Below are 27,844 nucleotides of genomic sequence, written 5' to 3' on the forward strand. Positions count from 1 at the left end.
ATTGTCACTGAGACAAGAATATTGGAAGCAGAACGATTAAAGCATAAGTGTAAAATGCCATCTAAGAAAGTAGCTCCAAGATATTGAGGATGAGAGAAGCAAATCATTTAAACTGCAAAATTTCTAAAATAATCCGAGAAGGTGCTCTTTGCCCTTGATTCCAACTGACTGTAAAGATTGCTCAACGCATTTTAGGACTAAGCCGTTGATGCCAAATGAGGTATTTTTGCTGTGATGGTTATTCACGACAACTGTTTTTGCTACCTGATCTCATAACATCACTCATGTTGACGTTCAAACAGAAGGCATCTTTAGGCCTACTTTGAAACTATAGCTCAACCTGGAAAATTAAAATTACTCTCCTACAAACCATAATCACATTCACTTGGCAGCTGAAAAACTCAGAAGAATAACAGTAACACGTAAATAGTTTACTAGTCAACAGGAAAGTCTCTCCTTCGAGCATGCCGGTCAGCATGTCACTGCAGTGACTATTCTTACCTAGTCCTATTCTGTTGGGACTTGTCTCTCGACTGCATCCCTGGCTCCGAGGGATCTTGCTGCGCTTCTCTGAAGATGATGGCACCGGCTGGACTCTGGACGTTCCGCCGCTCAGGCCACCATAGGCGCTTCCTAACAGCTTACCCGGAGAACTAGACCGGCTACCAGCTGGAAGAGAACCAGAAATAAGGAGAAAAAAAACAATTAAAACCCCCCAAGATTTTAAATATTCTGACAGCAAAACTGGAACACAATCAGCTCTAAGAATTTGATCCAAATCACTCAGAAAACTAATGGGAGTGTTCCCCATGGGCTTCCAAGGAAGACTGAGGAAAGCCCATGGACAATAAACACTGACATCAGCAACCCTGCCTATATGAACCACGCTGCCCAGTTGGGATCAAAACCAAAGCAGACATGGCAGTGTACGAACACCCCAGCTGGCTTTACGCGAGCTTGTGAAGCTGCCAGGAGCAGTCTTGCTGCAGCAGCATGGAATTCACAGGCTGCTTCACCTCCTCGCAAAGCAACACAAGTTAGCCTGTGTGGAGCGCTGTGCAGCAGCAAGCTGGCTTCTGGCACAGGCAACCTGCTGCAAGGTAGCTCAGGCATCTTCATGCTACACTGCAGCGGTGGCATTGCAATAATTCAGTACAGGAAAATTAAAAAAAATACCATGTCAACAGCACAATAAAGGGTAAACCAAGTGAGCCTGTCCCATTTGTAAAGATGCTGGCTTACTTGGTTCTGACGGGTTAAAGCTAAACTATTTAGTTATTTTTCAGCTGGAGAAAATTTTTAGCAAGTTGAGTAGTTGGCCTGTTTTATTTTTCCTTGTCTGTTTGAATAGTCCATGGCAAGTTTACATTTCTTCTGAGCCATATTGTCTGCAAGACGGTCTACTACCCAAGATTTATTCACATATTCACATTCCAATTGCAGTAGATATTTCTATCTGAAATAGTCTTGCTAGCTCAATGAGTTGAATAATACTTTTTTTTTCTTTTTTCTGTGGATCTTCATTTGCTAAGTTGTTTGAAAATTAAGTAACGCTAGCTTAAAGGTAACCACAAAGAACTGTGAGAGTAATACATTCAAGACTCTTTTTTGCTTCTTCAGGTATAGAAAAGTCACTGAAAATTTGATGCTGATATTACCATTCCTGACTTTCTATTTGTTTGCTAAAACAGGCAGGAAAACCATATTTGAAAAGGTTAAAGAACATACTCAGGCAAGCTCACATTCTGAACCAATATTCATGTTGGTTTCTTTCTGAAAAGTATCTACACATTTCATAAAAATTTCAGTTCCAGATACTATTATGATTAGCAAAAGTTAAAGATTGTTCTTCTCTTTTAATTTAAGAAGATATGCAATTCTACTAATCCGATGGACAATACCATATCACACATATTATTTTAACTTACTTGCCCCCTGCAATTTCTTGGCCAAAACGATTCTGAAGCAATCGAGACATATATTCCAATACTGTACGTGGTTCTGGCTTCCCGCCCGTCCCCCAAAAGTGAGAATACTTGTGACAGATGCCAGTCTCACACACAGCATCCACACCCTGAAAGCCAGCACTCCTCTCTGTTACGCTGCTGCAATCTCATTGATGTCAGCAGGGTTACACTGAAGTAACTGGAAGAAGAATTTAGCACCTGGGGTTTAAGCTGCAGCAATGAGCCAGTTTCAATATGCAGAATGTACGCTTACCATGTTTGATTACTATGAGAAAGCAAAATCACTGGCCATACACATTTGGATTTATGACTTTAAGAAAATGATTTTAAGTCTCATAGTTAGGAGAGAGTGAGGGAAGCTAAAAGCTTAGCAGTTAAATGTGAAGGAAATAACATAAGAAAGCAAGAAAGGGAAAATGTTTCTTACCACCAGCAGGATTAGCTGATCTGGATCCTTGATTATGAGGGCAGACCAAAGGACAGGCAAAAAGTGGATTAAAAGACAGCAAGACAATACAGCGTTCAGCATGCGGTTTATGCTATAGACAATACAGACAGATTTATTCACAAACATGTCACTCCTAGAGCCTCTGCAGAATGCAGTGAGTTAACGTGCAGATGCGACTAACAATTTCCCAAGGTTGATCAGCTTCTTAGTTAAATGGCAACCAACACTCTGAGACCCAAGTTCTGCTCTAAATTACACCCCAGCCCAGTCTGCAAAAATGCAACAGGGTTATCCACAGTCTGGGCATGGGAGAACTTGGTCCTGTGACCGTATTATATTTGAATTCATAAGTTACTTTATGCAATGTTTGGCTCAAGGATAAAGATCACATCTATTTGGGCTAGGCTGGAATCAGGATTTCAGCAAACTAGACCAAGGGGGAGCAGGCTGAGATGTGATCATCATAAAGTTTCATAAGACATTCTATAAAAAATTAAGCCCATAATCTTTGAAACCTTTGGATACTCAACTATTCTTTAAATACTTCTGAGACTTGTCTCATATAGTCTGATCATTTTTCACCAAACTAAGTTTAGGAAAAAAGGTCATTTCTGGCTTTGGATCAGTTTTCGGTTCAAAACTGAATATATCAATTTCAATCAGCATACCAAAGCCCAAATTTCTTCATGACCTCAATGTAAAGATTTCCATTGGGCCCCATCCTGAATACAGTACTTCTCTCTTCAGCTCTCCCAGCCAAACACGATGCTATAAACTGCTTCCCCATCCTTCCAGCATGACAGAGCAAAGCAATGAACAGAGAAGGGCTTTTAAATAGGGGTACAAAGCAAGACAAGTCCTCAGAACAAACAGGTTTTTCAACAAACCCCATCTCCTCTTACCCACAAGCTTGAAGGTCCTCAAAACATGAGTGGCTTTCTCCCTCACCCCAATTCCTTTTAAAGTTTGAGTGACAAAATTCTCCTTAGATACACATGACAAATATGCAACAGCACTGTATGTATGGCTCCTAGGGGAAAACCATGCCTTGCCAGAGAGCGCAGATGTGTCATGTGAATCAGAGAGCAGAACCATCTCCCCCCTATCTACACAAAATAGGTAATGTCCTATTTTAAATTGATGCTAAATCCCACTAACTTTAGACAGCTCACGTGTTACACATACAGAAATACAGTCACATAAGCAGGAGAAGCTTGGCAGGGCAAGAACCCAGGACAGCAGTCGGCACAGACACAGAGCGTGTCTCAGTGGGACCCAGTGCAAGTTATTTAGTCTTACACATCACAGCAACATGAAATTCTGCTGCACAACTGGTAAAAAAAGGCAGGAACTAAGCACTCGGGTTTGGAGCCCTATTTGTCAGCAAGAGTACACACTGGCTGAGTGGGGATTCCTTTTGTTACATGTCCAAACGTTATCAGCAGAAGTGAGCCCAATCCTCAGCTGATGCTACTACAATTCAAGAGAAACATTAATAACTTTGTTCTGCTCCCCCAGAAATAAAACACTTCTTACGCTGGGACTGAGAAACTACTTTAGCCCGGCTGCGGCCTCGGGTATCAGCAGGCGTTGAGGTGACGCTTGTGGCACTGCCAGAGCTCTGTCTCCTTGTACGAATCCGACCTGGAGGAATGCAAAGACAATCAAACTGTCAATAGGTTTCTTCCAAAGGCAGCAGCAGTGTCTAACGTGCTGTTCTATGCTTGAAGGGTTGCTATACACACAATTAACCAGGGTACAAAAGAAACATTTTACAGGGAGAGGCAACATCTTTCATTAGACTGGCTGAGACACAAGGCAGGGAGTGGACACAGTCACGGTCCACAAGTCCAAAAACTTCTTTGCTTTCTGTAATGCTATCAGCCGGTTTAATTAAAAAATATTACCTCTCTATAGCCTTTGCTTCTTTTCTATAGTAGCTTCTTTACAAAGGATTGACAACAGAAATTTCAGTCTCATAAATGCTGCTTCCTATGTCAAATTATTACTTTCCGACAAGGCGATCACTCTTTCGGAGACGGGTGTGACAGATGCCCCCACAAATTCCATTGCTGGGATTTCCAATTAGCAGTTCGGTGCTTTATATCCTGCTCTACATGCGCAGGCTGGCATGCACTCCTGCGAGAGTCTGTCAGCGCAGCCTGACTATGCTTTTATTTCAGGCTCATTGAGTTTTCCATGCTGTTTACAGATCCCTCGTATTTATCCCGAGATCAGAGTAGCTGTACTTGTAATGGAGAGTCCCATTTAACACAATCAATGTTGTGGAAAAATGATTGTGTGTGTCTGCTCTTTATTTAAGCGAAGAATGGATATAAAGTCTCAAAGCGTTCTTGGTCCTTTTTCTGCCCTTTCCTCATGAAAAAGTGACAGAAATTTGAGCTAGAAAAGCTTACAGGGTCATCAGTTCATCCCCTTCCTGGGGCAGGGCTGTTTCCTACAGAATGTTCTTTCCAGTGCTAAGCTTCAATTATCTGTCTCTAGTTAATGGGAAAGAAATGATAATTAAGAGCAACACAAAGAAAGCCTGCCTTAGCACTTTTCAACAACTCAGTTCTCAGCCAAATCTGAAGCTGTTTCTCAGGACTAATGCCAGTGCTATCCTGCATTCAGAGGATGCCTTCAAGTTTCAGGCACAATAATAAAAGGAAAAAAAACACAACAGGTAAGAGAAGAGTCTAGACAACTGCACCCACCGGTTATAGATATTAATCTCCTGCCCTTTGTCTCCACCCTAAGCATACAGAGAAATATGAACAGGGAGATATACACTTCGCACCCAAAAAAATCACTTCACATAAGGTACACATGCAGGACAAGACAATGGCAAGCAGCCCAGGCTGAACGGATTGAGAGCTCTGTTCTTCTCCGAGCTCTCAAAATATTCATAACGTGGTCTGCAAGTTTCTGATAGACACAAAGTGACAAGGAGATGTTTAACTTTGAGAAGAAAGCCTAGACTTGTTTGCGGAGGAAAACGCCCAGAAGACAGCTGTACTTCAGACCTCTCCACCAGCATCTAGTTTTAAAATAGCTCAGTAGGCAAGATACAGAGATCTACATTCAAACAATTGTTTGTAGACAAGACATAGAAGAAATCATTAGCATAAAACTGGGAAAATATAAACAAACCACTTTCTAACTACTGGCTAAACAGAACAAGCTCTGAGCACGTCCACGTGGGTCCACTCATGAAACTGGCTGCTAAGGTCTTCTTACCACCAGCAAGGCTGCACAACTCCTCTGCTCTAGGACATTATCTGCTCCTGACAAATGGTCAGCCTGATACACAACCCCGAGACAGCTCTATAGCTCTTTGCTGGCCCATTCCCATCCCTCGCAAGTTTGGCACATGCGCAGCTACGCACAGATGAGCAGAGCCACTGCGCGACTTGCCACAAGGTGCGTACCCCAAGCCCCACCGCAGGCTTCAAAGCAAGCACGCCTGGGGAAGGAGGCAGAAGGACCTCACGCTCTTGTCAGAAGCCTCAAGGCTTCCCTTCATTTCTCACGCATCATGAGGGCATCACTGGTGGCAGCAGGAGCACAAAACAGTAAGACAAGAAGTAAAACCTGACCAGTCTTAGGAACCAGTAATGGAAGTAACTTGCATCATTCCAGAATGCCAACAGAAAGCCTTGGCATTGCAGAAAGTCCTGGGGGTGACTCAAGCTGAAATTCAACATTACACACGGTAACAGACAGTATTGGAAAATACGTTTAGTGATGTGTATGGGCCAAGAATGAGTGAGAAGGGACTGATGTCTTCTCATCTTATGCACGGGCCACTCACAAGATCCTCAAAATTTTCTATTCTTCCTGCATCTACAAAATCTTTTTTTTCTTTACCAGCAGGTGACTAAGAACACGGAGAAAGCTGGGACAGTATGTAATAAGTGACTCTCCCGCCTTAGGAAATACAAAGCCTAAAATAATACATAAAGAGAAACCAAGGGTAGCTTCTGACACCAATTTTGGGGGCTTTAAGAAAGGAAAATGAACCAAAGGGTCAAACTTAATTAACATGTGATTACCAGCAGGATTGGAAATAAAGAGCTCAGTCCTATTTTGAAACCCCCGAGAGTCAGTGGACAGACTCCTACCAACTTCAGCAGTTTCTGAATGAATGAATGCCCAGGAACAAAATTCTGCTTCCTTTTGGACTGGTGGATCTGCACACTGATTTTGGCCTAATGGGTGTCAGAGAGAACAATGTGGGATGACGAATTGCTCTGGCACAGGGGGAACAGTCCCAATGCTGATACTGGTTTTCTCATCCTTCTAAAAAGGCTGACAAGCGTTTGAACTACCACTGCACTGGACTTTGCATTGTGCAAATGGTAACAGAATAGCAGAAACTAGAAATTCGTGACACAAAAATGATGTAATGGCACGAATACTGCGATAGCACATTAACAGCTCACCCTAGGAGCACTTTATTTTTTGAAGTCTATGGGATAAAGTGAAACATGAGGGAAAAAAATGCCTCTCAAATTCAAGGTCAAATTCTTCACATAGTTACAAGGAAAAGTGCCATCTGATATCAGTTATATATATTCCTTGAAGCATGAATTGCTAATGTACTTTCCAAAGTTTTATTTTCTGAACTTTAAAAACTATGTACTTATTTTTTCATACATTAATCTTACTTGCAGCATACAAATGCTTCAAAATAAGTGACTCAAAGCTACTCTTCAAGGAAGAAAGTTAAGATTCTCAGTTTTTCTTATCCAAGTACAATTTTTAGCTGTAAAACAAAAAATGACCCATTGGAAATCAAAATTACTTTAGGCAAATCTGTATGAGATAGAAAACCGGGAGAGGGATCTGGGATGTTTCATATGTTAACTGATCTTCACACACATGCACAACTTCTAAATTAGTCTTATGATATCCAAAACCTATTTTCTTTATAGTAAGATGAATAAATAGTCGTCTGGCTTGAAAATCTCAAGGTTTTCCAATATATATTATAATACCAAGTACAGCATGTATGTATAGCTCATCTCTACAATACAAACATCTCTACTACACTCTTGTAAGGATTTCAGCTGCAAACAAGAGTCTGCATTCTCATCCAAGAGTTATTTGCACATAGGACTATGTGTGGCTTTATCCTTATGATTCTACCAAGATAGAAAAACTAATTACAAGAAAGACCACAAATAAGATATCGAATAAGTTATTCAGACTTTTTTTTTCGTCATTGAACTCAAGCAAACACCTCCCCTCCCAAAACTTCTTTGCTTTCAAGTGGGTTTGTTTCCATATCTGGCTCAAACTGCAGATGTAGCAATTGATATTTCATAACCATTATTTTTCTGCTTCTCTTGAAAGAATTACTGCATCCTGACAACAGTAGCACAGCAAAGGAACAGATAAAGACTGCCTCAACTAGTTTCCAAAAACCATAAAAGTATTTCCATAAAAAAAGCCCTTGATCTAAATTTGACATGTGACACATCGCTGTTGATACAGAAAGTATTTTGAAAGACTCAGTATAAATGCTCTGTGTTAAGAAATCATTTGTGTGGGTTTTTTTAGCGGATTTTGGTTTTATTTTTTAAATTTACTGTCAGTTTTTACAACAATCAATGGATCAGAATCAACCTTGAAATGTGTAACATATGTCTAAACCTAGGAAAGTTGTTTTGGTTTGTTTTTTTTTAAAAGGAACAAGAAAAGAAAGGTTCTATGATAACATTTTTGCATTACAAGAGGCTTCATCCATCAGTGTTGTTCTGAGCTCCTCTGGGAGGATACTGCAGCGTCTCCATCCCCAGTGCTCAGAACAGACACCGGCTTTGTGAGACCCAGCCGGTAGACTACACTGAAGGAAATGGCTTTCAAATAGTCTAGAAATGGTCTATAACAGCTCCACAACTGAGTTTAATCAGTTCCATGCTGTGAATAATGATACCTACAACCACACAAGTTATATATGGAAGCACTGGGATGGTAATGGTCTCTCCATGGATCAGGTTAATGAATTTAGGTGACTCAGCACTGGGTTTTCCCCCTGCTTGGAGAAAAACGTTCCTGAAAGAACCTCTAGGCCGCCCCTAGGTGTGTCACTGCTAAATGACATGTGGACATCTGTGAGACATGCACACTTCAATTAAAAATATGCATTACATATAAATCTGTAAACAACTTTTTACGAGCACGGTATGGTTTCCATGCATATTTAGTACATCCAACATTATACCAGTATAAGACCAGATTCTGTACCATAATTTCCCCTGAGAATCACTCGACCCTTGCTGGAAACCATCAGCATATGGTGCCCCTGGGTTTTGCACAAGAAATCCCTCCAAAGCAGAGGGCTGAGGGAACAATTGTGGCACCACTTTGCCCTACACCAACAAGCATAGGCAAATCAAGTCAGCATTTGAAAAGGGATGGACCAAGAGAACAAAGAAACCTACTATCTGAGCATTTCCATTTAAGATACCATGTTCAGTCAAACATTTGAATCATTCTTTGTCCTTGAGGTCAAGGAAGAGCTTTAAGGCAGAGAAGAAAAGAGCAATGGTGATTTCATAAACCTTGTGTTACTCCCAAAGCCTTTGGTAAGGCTCAAGATGTCCAACTGAACTTAGGCTCAAGAAGAGTAGTCTGCTATCTGAAAACTATAACAAACCAGATTTTATTTCCTTTCTGGTGAATAATAAAAACTATTAAAAATTGCGCCACTGACTCTGGAAACTGCTGATTTTATTTTAAACTTGACAGTTTCGAGACAGACCAGCATTTATGCTTCCCACTTTTGGGAAAGGTTTATCTGAAGGGCTTGTCTTTATGCTCACTTTGAAAAAAGGCAGCCAGATAACAGAAATGCTCTGAACCATTATTCTATACTGAAAGTCAGCATTATGCACCTTTTAAATACTTCTTGAAAAGCCATTTCATGATAAAACAAGCAGAAACTTTTCTGAGGTCTCCTTTTAATCAGGTATAACAAACATGGATTTTGGGCACACAACTGCTACTTGCATAGCACTAGCTGTGAAGTCCTGATCAAGGCTATAAAGGTTTAGATCTTACAAGCTTTCTGCCTGCAAAGCTCTTAATGAAGTTCAAGAGATACCCATACATGAAGGGTCTGGGCAATCAAGACATAACTGTGCACTGCACAAAGATGCAGCCTCACAGCACAGAGACAGCAGAAGACCTGCACAGATTTAAGCTCTATATAGACTCACGCTACCTTTCCATAAGGAAGTGCATTTCAACAGCATTTGTCAATTGGGATGACACTACTTAAAACCAAAGGACTGATACTCAGCTCTTAACTTGTATTCTTGCCGCTGGCACAACCCATTCTATCTTGCTCCTGTTTTGAGATGTCTGGCTCAAAAACAAAACACTGAGGAGAACCAAGGGCAAAGCAGACGGGAACTGCCAAGTTCACACAATGCTGGCTCCCGGCTGAGGGGAAGGTGCAGAACTTTTACACTGGAGCTACAGAAAGCCACGATGGGAACCAGATTGCAGATTTAATGTCAAGCTGAACCACACAAAAAACCACAGGGATTTGCTCTTAAATTACTTACTGGTGACCTGCAAAAAAAACAGGGGCGCTGGCGTGGACGGAATTTCTGCTTTATGTTCAAAGAGTGTCTCTTGCACACACAGGTATTTCCAGAGCAAGGGGATGTTTTTTCTCTTCCCCCACCCCCTTAATTTTTACATTTATGTCAAGAATATAAAGTTTTGCCTTCCGTGTAGTTCCTGGCAAACTCAGTAAGATCAGAGTTGGCAGAAGATCTGTCTTAGCCCTCATCTGTAGGACCCACCAAATCCTGAGCAAAGGTTGGTTTTCCCTTAACTATCTCAACAAAGGAGAATAAAGATAAAGAGTTTCAAACAGTGATTAAACTCATCCTTCAAGTGCTCTGGCTGCAGTGTACCACATTGTTATAATCCTCCCTGATCCTCACTCCCCCCGTCCCCCGCTCAGAAAAAAAAAGGAGACTCCTACAGCAAAAGGAAGAGATGAGATATGGTATTTAACACGAAGGGGATGGCAAACTCCATTTCTGAAAGTTCATCTCACAATCTTTCCCCCCAAGTGACTTGCTGGTTTCTATTACAGATCTTTACCAAATCCAATCTGATTTCAATGTAGCTGAATTGAAAAAAAAAAAAAAAAGACTAATCAAACACCCCACACACACCCCCTTTTGCATGATGACAGTAAAGCATTTAATAAACTAAAAATAAAAGTATTCCAGAGGACAGCCGTTGGAACAGACCTCCACAAATATTATTACAGCCTAGGAGAGGATTGAGACCTGTATAGCGTATTTCATAAATTAACATTAAACTTCCAACATTTCAAAGTCAGGCCAAAAATAGAAAGGTTTGAGAACGTGGGGAAAGGCAGAAGAAAAAAAGAACAGTCAGCAATGAATGAAAAAAGCTCAGGATTACAACAATCTGGAACTTTCATTTAATTTGCCGCTGATTTAGAAATACAGGTGTTTAGGCCAACTTCCTATTCCTTATCACTGACAGATTAAAGCACAAACACTTGCCCATGATGCAGAGCCAGCTCATGTCTCAACACTAAGATTAAGTGCCAGTTCCAAAAACGGTAGAGAAATAATAAATCAATGCATCAATGCATCAATAATAGTAAGGAAAAAAACCACACACGTCACAACAGCACAGTGGCAACTTCTGAGAACACCACATCCAAATACAAGCAGCCATCAAGGATACGAGCACAGTCCCACAAGACAGTAATAGATCCCTTGAAAAGAGACTTGCATCAGGAAAAAATGAGTTTGTTGGGGGGTGTGGTGTCTTTATTACGTGTAGAAGGCAATCTTGTTTTCCACTCCTGTCTACCTCAGAAAAAGTGATTTCCCAGTGATCTTTTTTGCTTGACAGAAATAAAGAATAAGCTTTGACAACGAGCCAGAGCACCAGACTGCGAGCCCTCCCAAACTAGCAGGCTCAGTGTTCTTGAAAAAAGGCCTTTCCTCCAACTGTCTTAGATGTAAGCCATCTCGCTCAGACAGTTAACAACAAAAAGAGAGAGCTCAGGTTTAAAGAGGTTGACTAAATATTCCTTCCCTAGAGATCATTGTTTACTGTCCTCATTTTTCTGCCATGTGATCATCTCATTCAATTCTCTCACTGCCCAGTCTCTTCCCGAAAGCATTTGGCAGTTGCGACCTGAGCTTTGGATGGAAAAACACAGCAAACCTTTACACATCGTGGAGCAAGAAAACACAAGCCCTGTGTTGGTTTCTTGGTTAGTTTTTTGGTTTCGTTTTTTTTTTTTATCTGTGCACAGGTCACCTTCCACCAAAAGCAGTGCTTTAAATACAGAGACCCACATACAGCTTTGTGATCAGAAGTCAAGTCATAAAAGCAGACTAGTGCCTAGCCTATTAGTGGGGAGGAGCTTGAAGAGAAAGTGAAGAATACCCCATGGCATCAAAATGAGCAGGACAACCATGCAACACTTCATGCAGGTCACCAGTGAACATGGATGAGAACCAGATAACACTTTGAGAACAGAGACCAGGTAGGGTGGTACGACTGTGGACACACCTCAGTTACACAGAGAGACTGCTTACCCTCAGTTTTAGTGGTAGTACCATCTTTAGGCAAATTAAAAAAAATAAGGAAAGGGTTAATAGGGAAAATTAGTAACATCAATAGAAGCGGGCACTATATATTAGCTACAGAAATATGCAAAAAAATTAACACAATTAAAGATATGAAAAAAATTTGACGGAGGAGCAAATCATAGCTTGATGTGTCTGAAGAACACGCTGGCAGGTTTTCTCTCCTGCAATAACCAACCTTTGCCAAACTCCATTTTCTTTGTTCGCCTCACCGTTTCTCTCATAAGAATGCGCAGGTGACAAATGTCCCTGCTAGCTCAAAAGGAAGCAGGCTCCTTTAGGAACAGCCATGTTTGCATCACTTAGAGTGCATTTGCTGCTTTTCTCCTACAGCCCGTTTTCAGAGCAAGACTAACACTGTATTCAGTCTCTTGGCTTCAAGGATAAAGCCAGCTTTGGTAGATACTTCCCCCCCTCTTCTGTTCTTCCTCATGACATAGGATTGTTTGAAAGAAGTTTTGCCACGGAAGCCAGTATGCAGCATGACTGAAAAATGGTTGCATCTGTAAGCCCGAAAGCACGCTATTATGCGATCAACTTCATATTCTGTGTTATGTTTTCTCTGCAATGTATCTAAACCTTGAACTAAGTATGAACAATTTAAACCAGAATAAGAATTCAACTTCTGAACGAAATACAACCAACACGTTTAAGCCAAGGTAAAATATTTCAGATATGAAAGAAACCTGTCTAGAAGAGGAATCTATAGAAACCATCCCTATATAACTCACCAAGCCTATTTTATCAGGCTAAAGACCAATTCCCTTACAGTAAGGAGAAGCAACTTTTCAACTGACTCAGTGAAGACAATGTACACAGCTTAAATCAAGATCACCGATTCCTGATTTTTCTTCCTCTTGTAAAGGTAAATTGATGAAAAGTCTGGAATTAGATTAGCATGAAACCAGCAGAATGAGAAACTAGCTCAGATGATCAGCTCTGGTTATAACTGAGTTGAAGCTCTGCAAATACAGTGTCAATCACCGCCCTGCATTTCCTCCTCCATGCCTCCTTCAATGGCATCTCCAGGAGAGAAAGATCAAATGCAAACTTTATTGTAAGAGACCCTGGGGCACCTGAAAGTGATACACGATGCTTTGAGAGAAAAATGTGACATGTGGCTATAATCCAAAAAGAGTCTGCATAAGGAACAAATACTTATATCCTGTGTGGTGAAATGGGAAGGCCAACTTCTCTTTGCTTCTACATCCTTCTCTTTTGTAAAACAGAAAGTGATCAAACTCAACTACGATATACTATTCAAAGCATAAAACGATTAATGGAAAACCAGTTTCAGGAAAGGAGGGAAGGAAGAGTAGGGAAAAAGACAGGGAGAAATGTCAAAAGGAATTGAGCAGTAAGTATTTTCAACAACATCCCAGAATAGGAATAAGTTCTGCTTTTCCCCAGAAAGAAGAGTGAGACGCAGACTACTAAATAATTCAAAACCTAAGAAGTTGCTTCAAGTCAGTTCTGTTGCAAATTTTTTCCTTAATCCCAAAGGGCAAGAGATTGCACACTGGTCCTGGAGAGCTGGTAACTATCTCAGAGATATGTTCTTCTACTTAGAGTTTAATATTCAAATAAAACTATGAGGCACCTTCTGCTAGTAAAGAAAGCTAACTGCAAGAGTAGAAGAACATGTAGATTTACCTAGTGATGCGTATGAGCCTGGGGGCAATGCTGCAGCAGAACTGAAGGGGGTGGATGCTCCAGAAGACGTCACTTTTGACTTGGCACTAGCTGCTGCATTCACATCGACGTCACTGCGGGATCGCTGCAGAGATCCTGGTGTTGACACAGATTTTGTACTTACTGTAGATGCTGCAGATGGGAGTGGGAGATCCAGAATAAAGAAGATTAATTTTTTGAGCTGTGTGCTTCAAAGAGCTTGACAAGCAGTTTAATGTACTATTTTTAATGCTCCCTGCTGGTACTGAAATACCTCAACTAAGAATGCTTTATCAGGGCAATGTGGGCTTCCCCACACTGCCTGCAAAGATATTTCAATGCTGACCTGATGCTACCTCTAAGAACTTTATGAGACACTAACCTAAATGCTGAGATCAAAAAGGCTGCCAGGCCAGTAATAAAGAAATTTCTAACAGAACCTAGATGGGAAAGTTCAACCACAGTACCAGCCTGTGAGTTGCTGGCCAAAACAGACCTGCGGGTCCTTCAGTCCAGGTTCTACTAACTGCCTTCCCAACACCTCATCTTCTCATGAGGACGGCTGTTCCCATCACTTGTTGATGCTTACCCTCTAAAGCATGAAGCTTGTCTATTCAGCTGCAAGCAAACATGCATTTCTGTGCACGATCAAGTGGGTTCCACACTAATATCTCCTTGAATCAAAGGTCTCAGTAGAGTGTAGTGTATACACAAACCAGCCAAAACCCGATCTTGGTCAGGTGTAGAAGGCGGCTTATCTTCTACCAACAAAGTTTTGTCTGTTACATTCTGTATTAAAATTTACTATTTACATTATTGTATGCATTTACTTAGGACAGGAAAGCCAAATATTCCATCTAATAGTTAAAACACATTAGCAACAAGATGGAATTTAACCCTGTAGGACTTGTGTGCAGACAATGCCTCCAGTAAGTGCTGAAAACACAGAAAATAAATGGAAGAAAATTGTAAAGCTGAATACACCATTAGACTACGTAGCTGTACGTCTTAGCGTCAGCAGTAGTTTATTCCAGCCATTGAACAGCTAAACCTACCTTGGCTACAATTTTCAAGGCTTTTTAGCCTTCCCTTCAGGTGCAAGCAATGACAGATTTACTAACTTTCAAAAGCATCATTGTATCAGCAGTTGATGCACAGAATGTGGCGTACAAGCCAAAACTAATTAAATATTTTACATAATAAGTTGCCATTTTAAGGAGCAGTAAACAGTGATCAGAGTTGTTCTTTGCATATTATAGTGTCTGAAATTTTCATTCTAATTCATCACGCTTCCTTGGCAACACCTGAGTGCATTTTTCAGCTCCTGTTCTCACCTCTAGATGTAGTACTTCCAGTAGGACTTCTTTTGGCAGACAATGGACGGCTAGAAGTTAATATAAATATTTATTAAAACAAAACTGGTATTTCATGGTCATCAGTAATAGTGCTACTCTGTTCCCTCAGTACACAACTGAGTTAACAGGAAGTTATTTATATACAGGAATAAACTAACAAAGCTTATTGTTTAAGAATAAATACAGCACCACCACGGAATTCTTTACAAAAGCAATACGAAAAAAATCAGTATGCAGATTATTTGGGCTAGAACAGATCTTTAAGAACACTTTTTATAGACTTAAAAAGTTACACCAATAAGTTATGGATATTTTTGATAGGTCTAACACTTAAATTGCAGACATTTGGCACCTAAGTTGACTGCATCTCTAAGAGAAGCTAAAATACATTCATTCAACAGAAGAGTTACATATTGATTTTGCAGTTACAACTCAGATTTAATTTAGTCATTTTTTTCTCTTATATGTAAAGAGGCAGACTTACACCTCCAGGATTAATGCTAAACACAGAATTTCAATCCAAGCGTTGTTTTAAGCACACCTGGCAGGAATGGCTTACAGTATGTGCTGAGCACAAAAAGCTTCCTAGAAAATTATTTATGAAGTCAAGATAATGATTTTTTTTAAGCCAGTAATGGGGTTTGCTGGCCTTTTATTTTAATACAATGTTATTTAAAAAAAAAAAATTTTTTTGGAGTAACTTAAGTGTTGAGGCCAAACGATGACCAGATGAGACAAAGCAATGTGATAGATCCCTCCAATTCAATGGAGCTATCTGCAGTTGTTTAAATTGAGTGATGTCAAAGGACTTACTTGAGACTCTCCTGGGAGCTGGAGGAGGAGCGATCCGACTGTGGCAAGGACACGATGCTGTCAGAGTTCTTCAAATGCGACTGCAGGGCCTTCTGGTAGGAAGACTCCAAGGTGTGGTACAAATGCTCTGCCTCTCTGCTGAAGTGACTGTGGAAACCCCAGTAACACCTGGAAGCAAGGCATGATACTCTGAACATTTTCTTGTCCTGTTTTAGGGGGCAGTGGAGCACAGGTACAGCCAGAGCCCTTTTCACTACTGGCATTAGTGGGCTCATTAGCCCATTCATTTCAACCATGTACTGCCCCTATGACACATTTAAGACATGCCACTTTCTTCAACGCATTGTATTGCTCAAACAGCCACACACAAGACAAACCAAATGAGAATAAGGAGAGGAACGCACCATTTGGTGCACTGTAAAAACACAAGTAGTCAAAAAAGCTTTATTACAGAAGAAACCCTCCATACACGGGACATGGTAGACCCACTAAATTGATACTAGTTTGGGACTGGGTGCTCAATAGCTACTTCAAAAATATGCCAAAAGCAGAACACACACGTGTGGGCCTGATTCAGGAAAGCAGCAGCTGGTGGTGTTTGCTTCCTTAAGTTTAACAAACAGCTCTTCTACAATGCTGCAGAGACAAATCTTCTGTACTGAGTTGAGGCTGTTGACTGTCTTTTTGGGAAGAAATAACAAGGAAAAGGAAAGAGATGCTCCTATAGCCTTCCAATCAGTGCCATGCTGAAAATAAAAGAGCATTTTAAGATGAGGGAAGAATTCCTCTCTGGTCCAAATCTCCTGGCCGATGGCTAAACACCATTCACTCTCATCACAAAGGAGATGAAGGCTCTCAGCACTTTTCAGGGGGCAACTAATGGGCAGTTTAAGAGTAAGATTGTCAGCTCAAATGAATCAGGAATTGTTTGTGTGTGACAGCCAGTCCTCAGAGAAGTCACATGCATTCTCACATCACTAGAAGGAAACAAATTTCTGCCTTACAGTCAGCCAGACTGTTAATTAAGAAACATGGGAAGAGATAATTAAGCATGCTCTCTGAAGTCCCAGCCATTCTCCTTGCTGTCTATTCAGCTTAACTAGTCACCTGCTGTGACGTCTCAGTGCCTGCTGTATTTTTCATTGATGGACACGTTCCCTTTCAAATGGATTTAAACAGTCCTACTGTGAAACACCTCTGGTTATAACACAGCATTTAGATTAATAAAATTTATTGTTCATTGATTTCATGTTTTACAGCATCCTCTTTCTGAAGAAAAATGTTCCTGTAGTGTTCTGTTCAGAAGATCCTAGTGTATCAGCATACTACTATAAGTACAAACACATTAATGGAAAGAGATTTTCAACGGAAGAAAATTAATTACAAATATTAAAGTTTCCTATAGATACACACTAAGATATTATTTCAGTGTCATAAAATATTTCCTTAATTTAGGATACCATTTAGCAGCGTACTAGCACAAGGACTTTTGTTTCAAGAGTAGCAAATAACCCAGTCTTGCATACAGACCAAAAAGAAAAGAAAAAAAATATATTAGAAATAACAGTATTTTTGTACTAAACAGAAGAAATCTCAGTTAACTGCAAGCAACTCAAACATCAAAAAGAAAGATAAGGTCACTAGTTCTTTACTCTTGAACAACTCAGGTAAGCATTTTACTTGCTCAGACAGATAAAAAGACAATATAATATTACAAGAACAAAGTGAAAGAAGCACCATTAGATGTGATACATATATAACTCAGCCCTATGCGATCATCTCATATGACATCTCCTGCTGAAGCACACACCCTCACTGAAGCCAAGGGAAAGGTGGCATCAACTGCCAGGAGAACATAACTTAACTGGACTTCAGTCTCCAGCATACAATACCATTGACTCACAAAGCAATAGAGGCAAAGAAGGGGAGGAAGAAAAGACACCAACAACAGCTTCCACTTACTTTCTTGCCTCTATCCTGGCTTCAGAGTCTGCATCGTGAATTCCCTTCTTTATCGTTTCAGCTAACACTGATATGTGTCTGAAATAAGAAGGAAAACATTATCCGGCAGTCCAGAAAGATGTGCCACACTTACAAACAAATGACTGATTTGATTTTGCCTTGTTCTCCAAGAACTAAGAGTTCAACGCATCCTCCCATTTCTATGTAATATCCTTTGGAGCCTTTATTTATTTACTCTTACAAGTCAGTTTTATTTCACCCACATTGCTGACTAGGAAAATGCGAGCAGCATTCTTCATAGGTCAGTCTTTAGGTAGCTGTTGAAACTGCCTGGGCAGTCTAGGGCTAAGAAAATTGTGTCCCAGTCTCTTCTCCCACAATTCCTTCCACCGTTCATTAGTTTGAAGTACTGTAGAAGCCTCAGAAGCTCCTGATAGGTATCTAGTAGCCTTCACCTCATCATCCTACTTTAGGGTGCAAAAGGGGAGGGGGGGAACCCAAAACTTATTGAGTTCAGAGATTCACTCAGCCAGGTTTTCCGGGGCTGGCATATGAGACAGACTCACCAAACTCTGACTGCCAGAACTATAGGGATGAATGGTGTGTGTGCACATACGTACGTGTTTTTTTTGTGGCAAAAATATCTCTACTAGAGCTATCTGATATAATCTCACCTCTTAGATTATCCTTTCTCCAGAATCAACCTCCCCAGACATAAGCAGGAGAGAATTAACCCACTTGTTTTCAGAGCTTACCTTTCTAGGGAGTGTGTTTGCCACTCCTGCAACAGCAAGTCTAAAAATTCGAAACAGCGCCTGAGAGAAGAAAGAGAAGAAATGCTGAGTTCTCTAAGTTAACAGAGACTCACTGACTTTGCCATACCTGCCTCTGAACAACAGCCACCTTTTGTTATGAAGACTTTTGGGACATTGGAATTCAGTAACAGCCCTGATTTTAAGTGCAGAGAGGACCATTAGCACATCCAGTCCAACTTCCAGATGGCACTATCACAGAACACCACTGCTGCTGACTGCCTCAAAGAAAATGCGCCCCTATAATGGCTAGTAGTGGGGAATAGGAATATGTCTGTAAAGAAGTCAAAATAATATGACATTATTATAGTGACATGTAAGCACAAAGATTAGGTTAAAGAACATTTTTCTTTGAGGAAAAATGCCTTTTCTTCTCTGCAGTGCTGCGGCTTACACAAGATAGCTGACTGCATTTGATCCCAACTCATGGGGGAGAACGAGATGCATTCTTCAGTAAGTGTGTATATCAACCCTTTTCATGAATAAAAACAAATACATGAATGTTATCAGAAAGTACATGTGAACCTATTTACCAGTAAAAAAGAGAATAAACTCAAACTAAATGCTCACCTTCTAACTGCAACAGATTTGGAGGTACAATTACTGGTTATGATGGGTATTAATCGAGGGATGTGCGTATGCTAGAAGAAAACAAACAACAAAAACAGGAAGAAATCTTTACACCACAGTTCCATGGAATGAAAGGCCATTTCCTTCAGCCACCTGAGCCCAGTATGTAGATATTTATTTTTCTTCAATTCTTAAAAATAGATCTGGTAAATAAAGGAACCCTAACAGATATGGACAGGTATTTTTATTATTAAAAATATTTTGTATTTTATCTGTTACAGTATCTTTATCAGGTATTTTATTTTCTTCTATAATAGCAGGCTCCAGTGAGTCAAGAAGCTGAAGTCACTGCAGGAGGATCTAAACAGTCAGTGGTGACAACTTGAGAGATCTCAGGCCATCTGCAGCTTCCCCACTGAATCACTAGGCAGAAGTCACCTCCATGACCTAATGGTTTTAGGAAACATACACTGGCTGTGAGGAGTTTTAGAGCATAATTAAGAGGATGAGTCTGTCCTGCAAGGCAGGTTTAAAACCCATTCAAAGAAAAAAGTTTGCTCAGCTCTTAGAGGGATGGAAATATATTACTCTGCAAAGAAACATATTTCCTACTATTTTGGCAGAGCTTAACAATCATCATCTACACAAGGCTGCATGACATCTGAGACAGCCAAGCCCAGCACAATCAGAAAAGGAGATTAGGCACTTAATCTAATTTTCATTGCAGTAACATTCATATTTTTTCAGAAACACCACAGTATTTGGAAGTGACAACGTTTTGTTCTCTTTTGATGTATACTTACTCGAATGATTAACCTAACTGCTACGACACCAGAAGTGGCCATGACTTTGGCACTATTCGGAATTAGATTAAAAATTGTTGGCATGATGGCTTCTGCCCCATGGTCAAACTTGTTTCCCAGAACTGATGACAAATGTCTGAAAAACAGAATGAAGTCATGCTGGTAAGTGTGCTGACGATTAAGCTAGTCAGACTTCTATAGAACATCTGACATAAGTACATCTGACATCTCCCTCTTCCCAACTGTCACCTTCTCTCCAGCTCCAAAGGACAGAGAACACCATGTTTCAAAGAACAGTTCATTTACTTTCATTTCAAACTTGTGTTCTATATTCATCTGAACTCTGAGAAACAGTAAGTTCAGCGTAAAATAACCAGCACAGCTAAAAATTTATTATCAAATGAGATCATGCTGAAAGAATGTATTTTTCTGAACTCGTTAGTTTCTATCAGTTTCTCTGAAACTGCCTATTTTGCCTTAATATGCACAAATTTCAAAAAAACTGTTAGAAACACTGCAGCGCCCTTTTTCTTGAGGCATTTCACAAAGGATAAACCATCAAAAATGAAAACTAGCTCAGTCTGAACCAGAACAAAACATATACATTTTCAGCTTTATTGTTCAATCCTTCCCTCCCTACTCAGTGCATGAATGCATGGCTTGCTCATTCATTCAGCATATCTCAAGTCATCATCGTTTAAAACTCAAGAACACAGTTTGGCCCAACTACAATTAGTGGCCTACATGGACCTGGTTTTAAATAGCTGTAGTAAAATCATGTTCTACTTATAACTATGTAGTACTAGCAGCAGGAGTTACATCCTAGATGTCTTTTAACCAGTGTCTGTTTCTTTTTTTCTACATGACATTTCAAGTGCATTTAGAAGGTAAACTTACCCCAACGTGATACAAGCCTCTCGTACTACTTGAGACCGCAGGTCTTTAGCAGATAATTTAAACGCTCCATCCAAAAGTCTTAAATGTTGGAAGAAGTTATCGTATTCTGCAGCTCCAGCCAAGAGTAAGGAGCGTATCTTTTTCAACTGTTAGCACCATAAAAGAAAGCAGTGACTGTTAATGAGCAATAAACACAAGGACAGTTATGTTCAGGGCTGTTGCTTGGTTTCCAGGGTCCTTGTACAACTGCTCCTCAACATGCATTGAGGAACTCTATTCTTAAAGCCCAAGCATTTTCAACTCATAGCTTAACATAATAAGTACAATAATACACTCTAGCTAACTGTTACAGGAATCCAGAAGTGTTGCATACAGCTACTCAAACTGTATTGTTAATAACCCAAAACATTACTTTTTAAGCCAAAATATATCTTGAAGGTTCTCCTCTATTCCTATTAGAAACCACCTATTCAACAGCTTCTAAAGTTTAGGTCCTCTCACAGCTAACTATTGTATTAAAAAGATGACTAGACTTGAAGGGCTTGGCGCATACTCAAATCTGAGTAATACTGACTTATATGCAGAATATGTCCATTGACTTCATTAAAATAATTATCTGGCTCTACTAGAAGTGGAACCCTGACCCCATCAAATTGGGAAGTATTAATATTATGGAGACCACCATTTCATCCTATAGACATCCTTTTGGACACTTTCAGAGGCCCTCATGTATACTGAGGCATCTGTACAGTGCCGATTTAAGCTCACTGTTACTCAGTACAGCAAACAAAAAAAACCCCTGAAGTAAGCTGAATCAGCACAGTTTGCCACTCAGATCTGTAATACAGGATTTGACAGACGTGTCAAAGTTGCTACATCAGTGATGAAACCCTACAGTGTGGACAAGATCACGCATCTATTTATACCATGAAAACACAGCTCACCTCAGTAAATAAAACTCAATCTTGGCATGCATATAACACATCTGATTTTCCACTTCCATGTTTCCCACAGTCATATTTATTTATTCAAAACCTAAGTGTGTAAATTCTTTCTGAATTGTTTTACACCTCCCATTGCAAAAGCATAAATAAGTTCTCTATAAGCAAAGTGACTTTCTGCCTCATCAGGAAATTTTAAGATATTCTGAATAACACTTTTGACATTTCTATTTCAGCATCTGCTAGCAAATTTCTAACTTTACATCTGGATTTGCTGCATGATTTCCAGTTCAACTTGAAGCTGTCTCAACGAATTCTTGTATATCAAATAGCATTTTCCTTCACAGATGTGGTTTAAATTCAGTCTCATAAGGAAACGTTTCTCCCAAGCTTAGGGGAACATAACAGATGTTCACCACCTAAACTACATTCTAGCCTTACTCTGAGGTTCTCCTAGTACCCTCTTCCTGCGGTTAAGCTCAGTGCAGGAAAAGCTTATATTAATAGAGTTCATATCCAAGTTCACTACTTACCGCGGAAACTCTCTGTTCCCAGTCGTGCTTATCATCTGATAGTATCTCTCTTATTTTGTTTATGGATTCCTCAAGATCCCGGCTAGAATAAATCTGCAAATTTAAATACAAAGTAGCACTACAATGCAAGATTTACTCAAAAAAATCAGATCACTTCCCAGCTACATTCTTACATCCTTTGCTCCTCACTGCTTAAATGTCACATGCTAGCCTTGGACACAGCTAGCTTTGCATAATGCAAAGAATTTACACCCATTTCCTGCAATCAAAAATTACTAAATGACCACAAGATGATCAAAGGTTCATCTTTTATTATTTTACTTTATTTTCACAATTTTAAGCAGCACTCCTGCAGCTGCTAGTGGTTATATTAGTAAAGACCTACAGAAGATCATGAGTGGATACATGTGCTCTTCAGTTGTCCCAAAAATAAAGCTCTGGTGAAGGAGAGGGGATACATGACACATCTCAACTATCCAGCTAAATCTATCAGCAGACATGCACTGTCCAGTTGTCACACAACAGCAGCAATCCCGGCAACACAAGTCACCGTTACTGCTTTCAGCTCCCAGATGGTACAGATGAAACGTAGGGAGGCTTCTGCTGACTTAGGTTTTTGTTTGACCAGACTGCACTGCGCAGCATGCGTGTCCAGTTCCAGCTCCACGTCTGCTCCTGTGATAGCTCTATCACAACCCTCCCACCTCCACTGCCTCCACTTCTGAGGGTTTCACACAAACTACTGGCAGATAACACCATTTAAAACTTCCCTCCCTCCAACTTCTAACTTGCCTTCCCCTTAAAGAAGATTTGCCAACATCACAATGAAGCACAATTTTCCAGTGATTAGGACTAGATCCTATATATATCTTCTGCTTTTTAGTACTGTGTGGTTTAACGTGTAATTCTACTTACCTGAACCGTTGGGACATCTTCAAATGCCTTAATGAAGTCTTCTTCATCCACAGCACCTGCTCCCTCTTTGGCTGCTGACATACAAATGAAAAAGCCTTTTCAATCTTCTTATCAACAAGAGAATCAATTAAGAAACCACCAGCTATCAAGGCACCTAATCAGGAGAAAGTTCACTATCCATGAAGCCTCAAAGTGCTGCAGATGTAATGAAATCAAGAGACAGGGAAATTCAATGCCAGGCACAGACTAGACATTCACAGCATCCTTCAACTCCTAGGCACAGAGGGCACATTAGGGAAGTCATTATAGTAGTCACTCAACAGTTAGGGGACACAGTCTGAAAGATGAAAGGGAATATTTACTTTAATTATACGGGAGATCTTATTTTAAAGGATTTAATCCTATCTATAATAGATGAAGGTGCAGATCTGACAGGTGCACAAACAGACAAATGATAAGGAAGATAAATAGTCTCTGGAATACTAATCAGATTAGAGATTGTCCGATATAGAGAACTTTCTCCATTTCTCTAGGTCACACGTAGAATTATAATCACATGTAGAATTATTGCTCCCATTCAGAATTACTGCTCAGTTTTCTTTCTGCACCTTCATTACCAGCAATGCCCAAAGGTCTTAGAAGAAAGCCAGCGTGTCAGTTTTAGATTGCATGGGCTGAAGTTTAGCAGGTAGCTGTAAGCAGCCTGCCTCAGTTCAGCTAGAGTTGCAGCTATAAAGGCAAAAATCTACACACTGCAACATTGACATGACTTACTCATAGCCCTCAGTGCACAATTGCACAGGTCCAACCTTTCAAAAATGCAAAACGTGTTATAGGGATGTGGGGACTGCTTGGAAATTCATCCTACCAAAGTTCGGTCATGGCATGCAAACAACATACACGTAATTTCATAAGGAAAAAAATTGTTACTAGATCCTGGGAGCCAGTCTGGAACTCCCTGCAATAAGCTCAAACATGAACACTATAAATACTTTGCACAAAGGTCAATTCATATATGCTATCGGCTTACTTGAAGACTTGGAGCCCAGAGCTGCAGACCCAAGTCTGCGGGTAGTCCCCATCCCAACTCTGCGCGAGTTTGCAGGGGCCTTTGAAGATGTAGAGGAGCTAGCTGAGGAAGGTCTGTTCCCATCCACGGAGTCTTCATCATCAAAAATTTTATCTGCCAAAAAAAGCACACTCAGCTCTAAGTCCCATGAAGCAAAGGGATGTCCCAAGCAACATGCTCACACAATGGCAAACACGCTGCACGTTCACGTCTGCTGTGCCAGCTCTCATCTCAGCAGCATCTTCATGCTAGAAATCCGGTTATTCACGAATGACCACCAGGCTACCGAACCCAATCCTTTGCTATTGCGGCCACTATGTTATAAACCCTTTCAATGAAGGCATCCAGATAAAAGGAATAAACTTCAAATCTACAGCAGAAAGATGCAAACCACAGATAATACTTGGTGTGTCTACAGTCTCTCTCTGATGTTTATGCCTCTGAGAACTATTTTGCCACGGGCTGTAGTGAAACCAATACTGTGAGCAAATCCAAGACCCAAGTGTGGCAGGGATCAGGCAGCACAGGCCACCGTGTCAACACCCCACTAACTGGCTGCACCAGATCAAGAACAAACAGGGTAACCTGGGAAAGATCTCATGGCAACACTCATGCTGTTGATAAACCACAGAGCCACCCAGAGCTACAAACCCAATTCAACTTTTTAAATGATCACCAGAGATTCTTTATGAAGAAATAGAAAAAGTTGCCTCAAATTCATAAAAACCATAAATATAAGGTGTATTAAAACTTATTGAACCCTCTGTGTACATCCTAAGGGAACTGCAGCCTCTACTTCCAAGCGTGAACATAAATTAACTTAAAATGAATTACAGTCACTTTGTAATCTACAGATTCTCAGTAAAGGTCACTTCAATTCCAAAGGAGTGCTTATATTGCAGTTTTACACAGATTAGCTAATCCACTTTAAAAACCGGCTTTAAGTTGAAAGGTGACAAAGTGTTTGGACAGCTGATATAGATGATGCGCATTATTTATTGAGGCCAGAAAAGCCACCTCAGTCCCCATCACTTAGCTTTTTCACACTAACACTTCATTCAAGATTTGAGACCTGCTTTCTGTCCATCCCCCTCCAACAGTCCAAGGTACGCACCCACGCTCCACTGTTTCAGGAACATTTCCTTTGTGAAATTTCACTTGGCAAAAACTCAAGCAGGTGCTTTAATCCATCCCTATTCAGGAAAGCATCTGGGAATATCTAGTAACAAATATAGGCTCCTAGTTAAACACTAATGAATGAAATTCAATACAGGTTGAGCTTTCTGAAAGTAAGAAAATTAATCCATAACAATAAAGATATATTCTAGGGGAGGTAAAAGAATAAAAAGAAAAACCTGTACTGTCCTCAGCCCAGCCACCTTAAGGAGTTTTTCCTGCCCAAAGTGGTATTGGCTTATTAGCAGCTGGGTGCAGGAGAACTGTTACAAACCATCTAAAAACCTAAAAACCACATTTCCGATATGCACCCGTGCACATGATGCCATACTCCTATCACAGCACAACATGGAAATGACAGGTAGACAGCAGCATCCAAAAAGTTAAAAAAGGTGGCCAAGGACATCTCTCCCCTTAATTTTGATGTTCAAGAAGTCTTGGAATATGGGGAATGGCTAGGAAAAAAAAAAGTAACATCTAAAGGAAAGGGGTAATATAATAACAGGTACTTGGACAGTTGTTCAGGGAAAAGTGAAGAAGACATAAGTGAACATATGAACTTTAACATCAAGAAATTTAAGGTCACACAGCTAAGGAGAAGAACATATGCCACAGTTAGGATGCGGGCGCTCTCTAACACAGTACTCCAAGGTGGCCAGGGAGACCATGCTACCTCTCTATTGACACTGGTCATGTTCTGACATACATAATTCAAAAATAATTTGAAAAGAGCTCAGGGAAGGACCATGAGAATGATTAAGGGATTGGAAAATATGTTTTTAATTAAATTAAATGAAAATTCACTGTAGGGGACTGTTTAGCCTGGCCAGATTCTTAACAAGTTGCTTGATTATATTCTGTGTTAACACAGCAACTCAAAATTTATTAACATAGTTTTCCAGTGTGATTTATTAATATTGTTTCTCACCTAGTAGAAAAATATACAACAAGGCCACTGGCTGGAGGTTAAAAACAAATTAAATTCTGAATTGCCTTTTTTTCCTTGCTTCCCCCCCCCGCTCCATTTTTTGCAACAACCACAGGACTGGCTCCCTACAAGGTTAGGAGGTGTGTCACCCAGCAAATTCTACCACAGGCAGTTATTAAAAAGCAAGATTGATATTTTTTTTTTCCTGAAAGATACAGTCTAGTTCAAACAGGAATTATTTCAAAAACATAATTTGGTGAGAGTTGCACAGCAGGTCATGGCAGATCAAAATAGACTTTAAGATGTGTAATCTCTGAAGCCTATAGGAAGGGGTTCAAGTGATGCAGAAAGACTTGCACAGACCTTGAATACAAAAACTTCTGAGCAAAATTTGCCCCAATTGCATTTATTTCAAAAGCTCATCTATAGCTGTTAAGCAAATGATTATTTGTCATATATATATTACCAGACAAGAGAAAGTCAGTCATACTCAAAACAAAAGATACTTTACCACTTCAAAACCCCTTTCATCTGGTAATAAAATTCTCCATCGGCTGCATTTCAGGCTATCTAGATGTAGTCTGAGTTAACTCACTTCTTGTATCTGCATTTTAAAGCCTCACCCCTCTGAAAGAAGAGGGTGTGGTTTGCTATTTCATATAATAAATAAAAATTCAGAAAAACAGCTATTAAAAGGATTGCACTTCTGTAGCATTTTAGCAATTAAATAAACTATCATTTTCATTTAAAACAGGCTTTTCTGAGCATTAGCTGAAAAAAACAACACTCCAAAAATCCAGCCAGCCCGCCCACAGTTTTGGGGATGTTTGGATTACAATCACATCTTCCTGTTCATTAAGTCTGCAAACTAAGCATTACATATTTATCAAATCAGAATATCCCATCCCTTCAATAACCCAACAGCATTTTCTCATCTGAGTAGTGCAGAATGACAGCGCCACATTCAGAACTGCACATCAAGTCTTCCAGCAGCACGTGTGCAGGACAGAAAGAGAAACAAAGAACAGAAAGAAACCTGAACATGGAAGTACAGAAAATAAGAGAAAAACAAGCTACTATACATTATCATTAAAACGCCTTTTTTTCCCCCATTTGTTGACTCTTGTTCACAATAATCATTTGAACTAGGATCATATTTTTTACAGCCTATCTGCAAATCACGAGGTGGTAAATTCAGCATGGGTGTAACTCTCATGACTCCAGCAGAGGTGCACCGAAGCGGAATCGGTGCCACGTTCTAACATTAAATAACCATTGATGTCCTCCCATCCCAGGCCCCCCCAGCGCTCAGTTATAAG

General features: G+C 40.1%; 1 protein-coding gene across 3 annotated transcripts in view; it reads right to left on the reverse strand.

Moving 5' to 3' along the window:
* Positions 1-27,844, reverse strand: part of CLASP1 (cytoplasmic linker associated protein 1) — a 185,214-nt gene that overhangs the window by 71,291 nt on the left and 86,079 nt on the right. For all 3 annotated transcript variants that reach the window (XM_082312843.1, XM_082312842.1, XM_082312844.1), the window contains exons 9-21: positions 24,383-24,535; positions 23,353-23,426; positions 22,438-22,530; positions 20,964-21,109; positions 20,067-20,202; positions 19,264-19,334; positions 18,637-18,696; positions 17,882-17,959; positions 15,920-16,087; positions 15,086-15,135; positions 13,734-13,904; positions 3,952-4,059; positions 502-669 (exon numbers count right to left, since the gene is read on the reverse strand). In XM_082312843.1, coding sequence (XP_082168969.1) covers positions 502-669; positions 3,952-4,059; positions 13,734-13,904; positions 15,086-15,135; positions 15,920-16,087; positions 17,882-17,959; positions 18,637-18,696; positions 19,264-19,334; positions 20,067-20,202; positions 20,964-21,109; positions 22,438-22,530; positions 23,353-23,426; positions 24,383-24,535 — 1,476 coding nt within the window. The remainder of the gene's footprint in view (positions 1-501; positions 670-3,951; positions 4,060-13,733; positions 13,905-15,085; positions 15,136-15,919; positions 16,088-17,881; positions 17,960-18,636; positions 18,697-19,263; positions 19,335-20,066; positions 20,203-20,963; positions 21,110-22,437; positions 22,531-23,352; positions 23,427-24,382; positions 24,536-27,844) is intronic.

The sequence above is a fragment of the Platalea leucorodia genome (genome assembly GCF_965183815.1).
Source record: "Platalea leucorodia genome assembly, chromosome: 5".
Classification (NCBI taxonomy): domain Eukaryota; kingdom Metazoa; phylum Chordata; class Aves; order Pelecaniformes; family Threskiornithidae; genus Platalea; species Platalea leucorodia.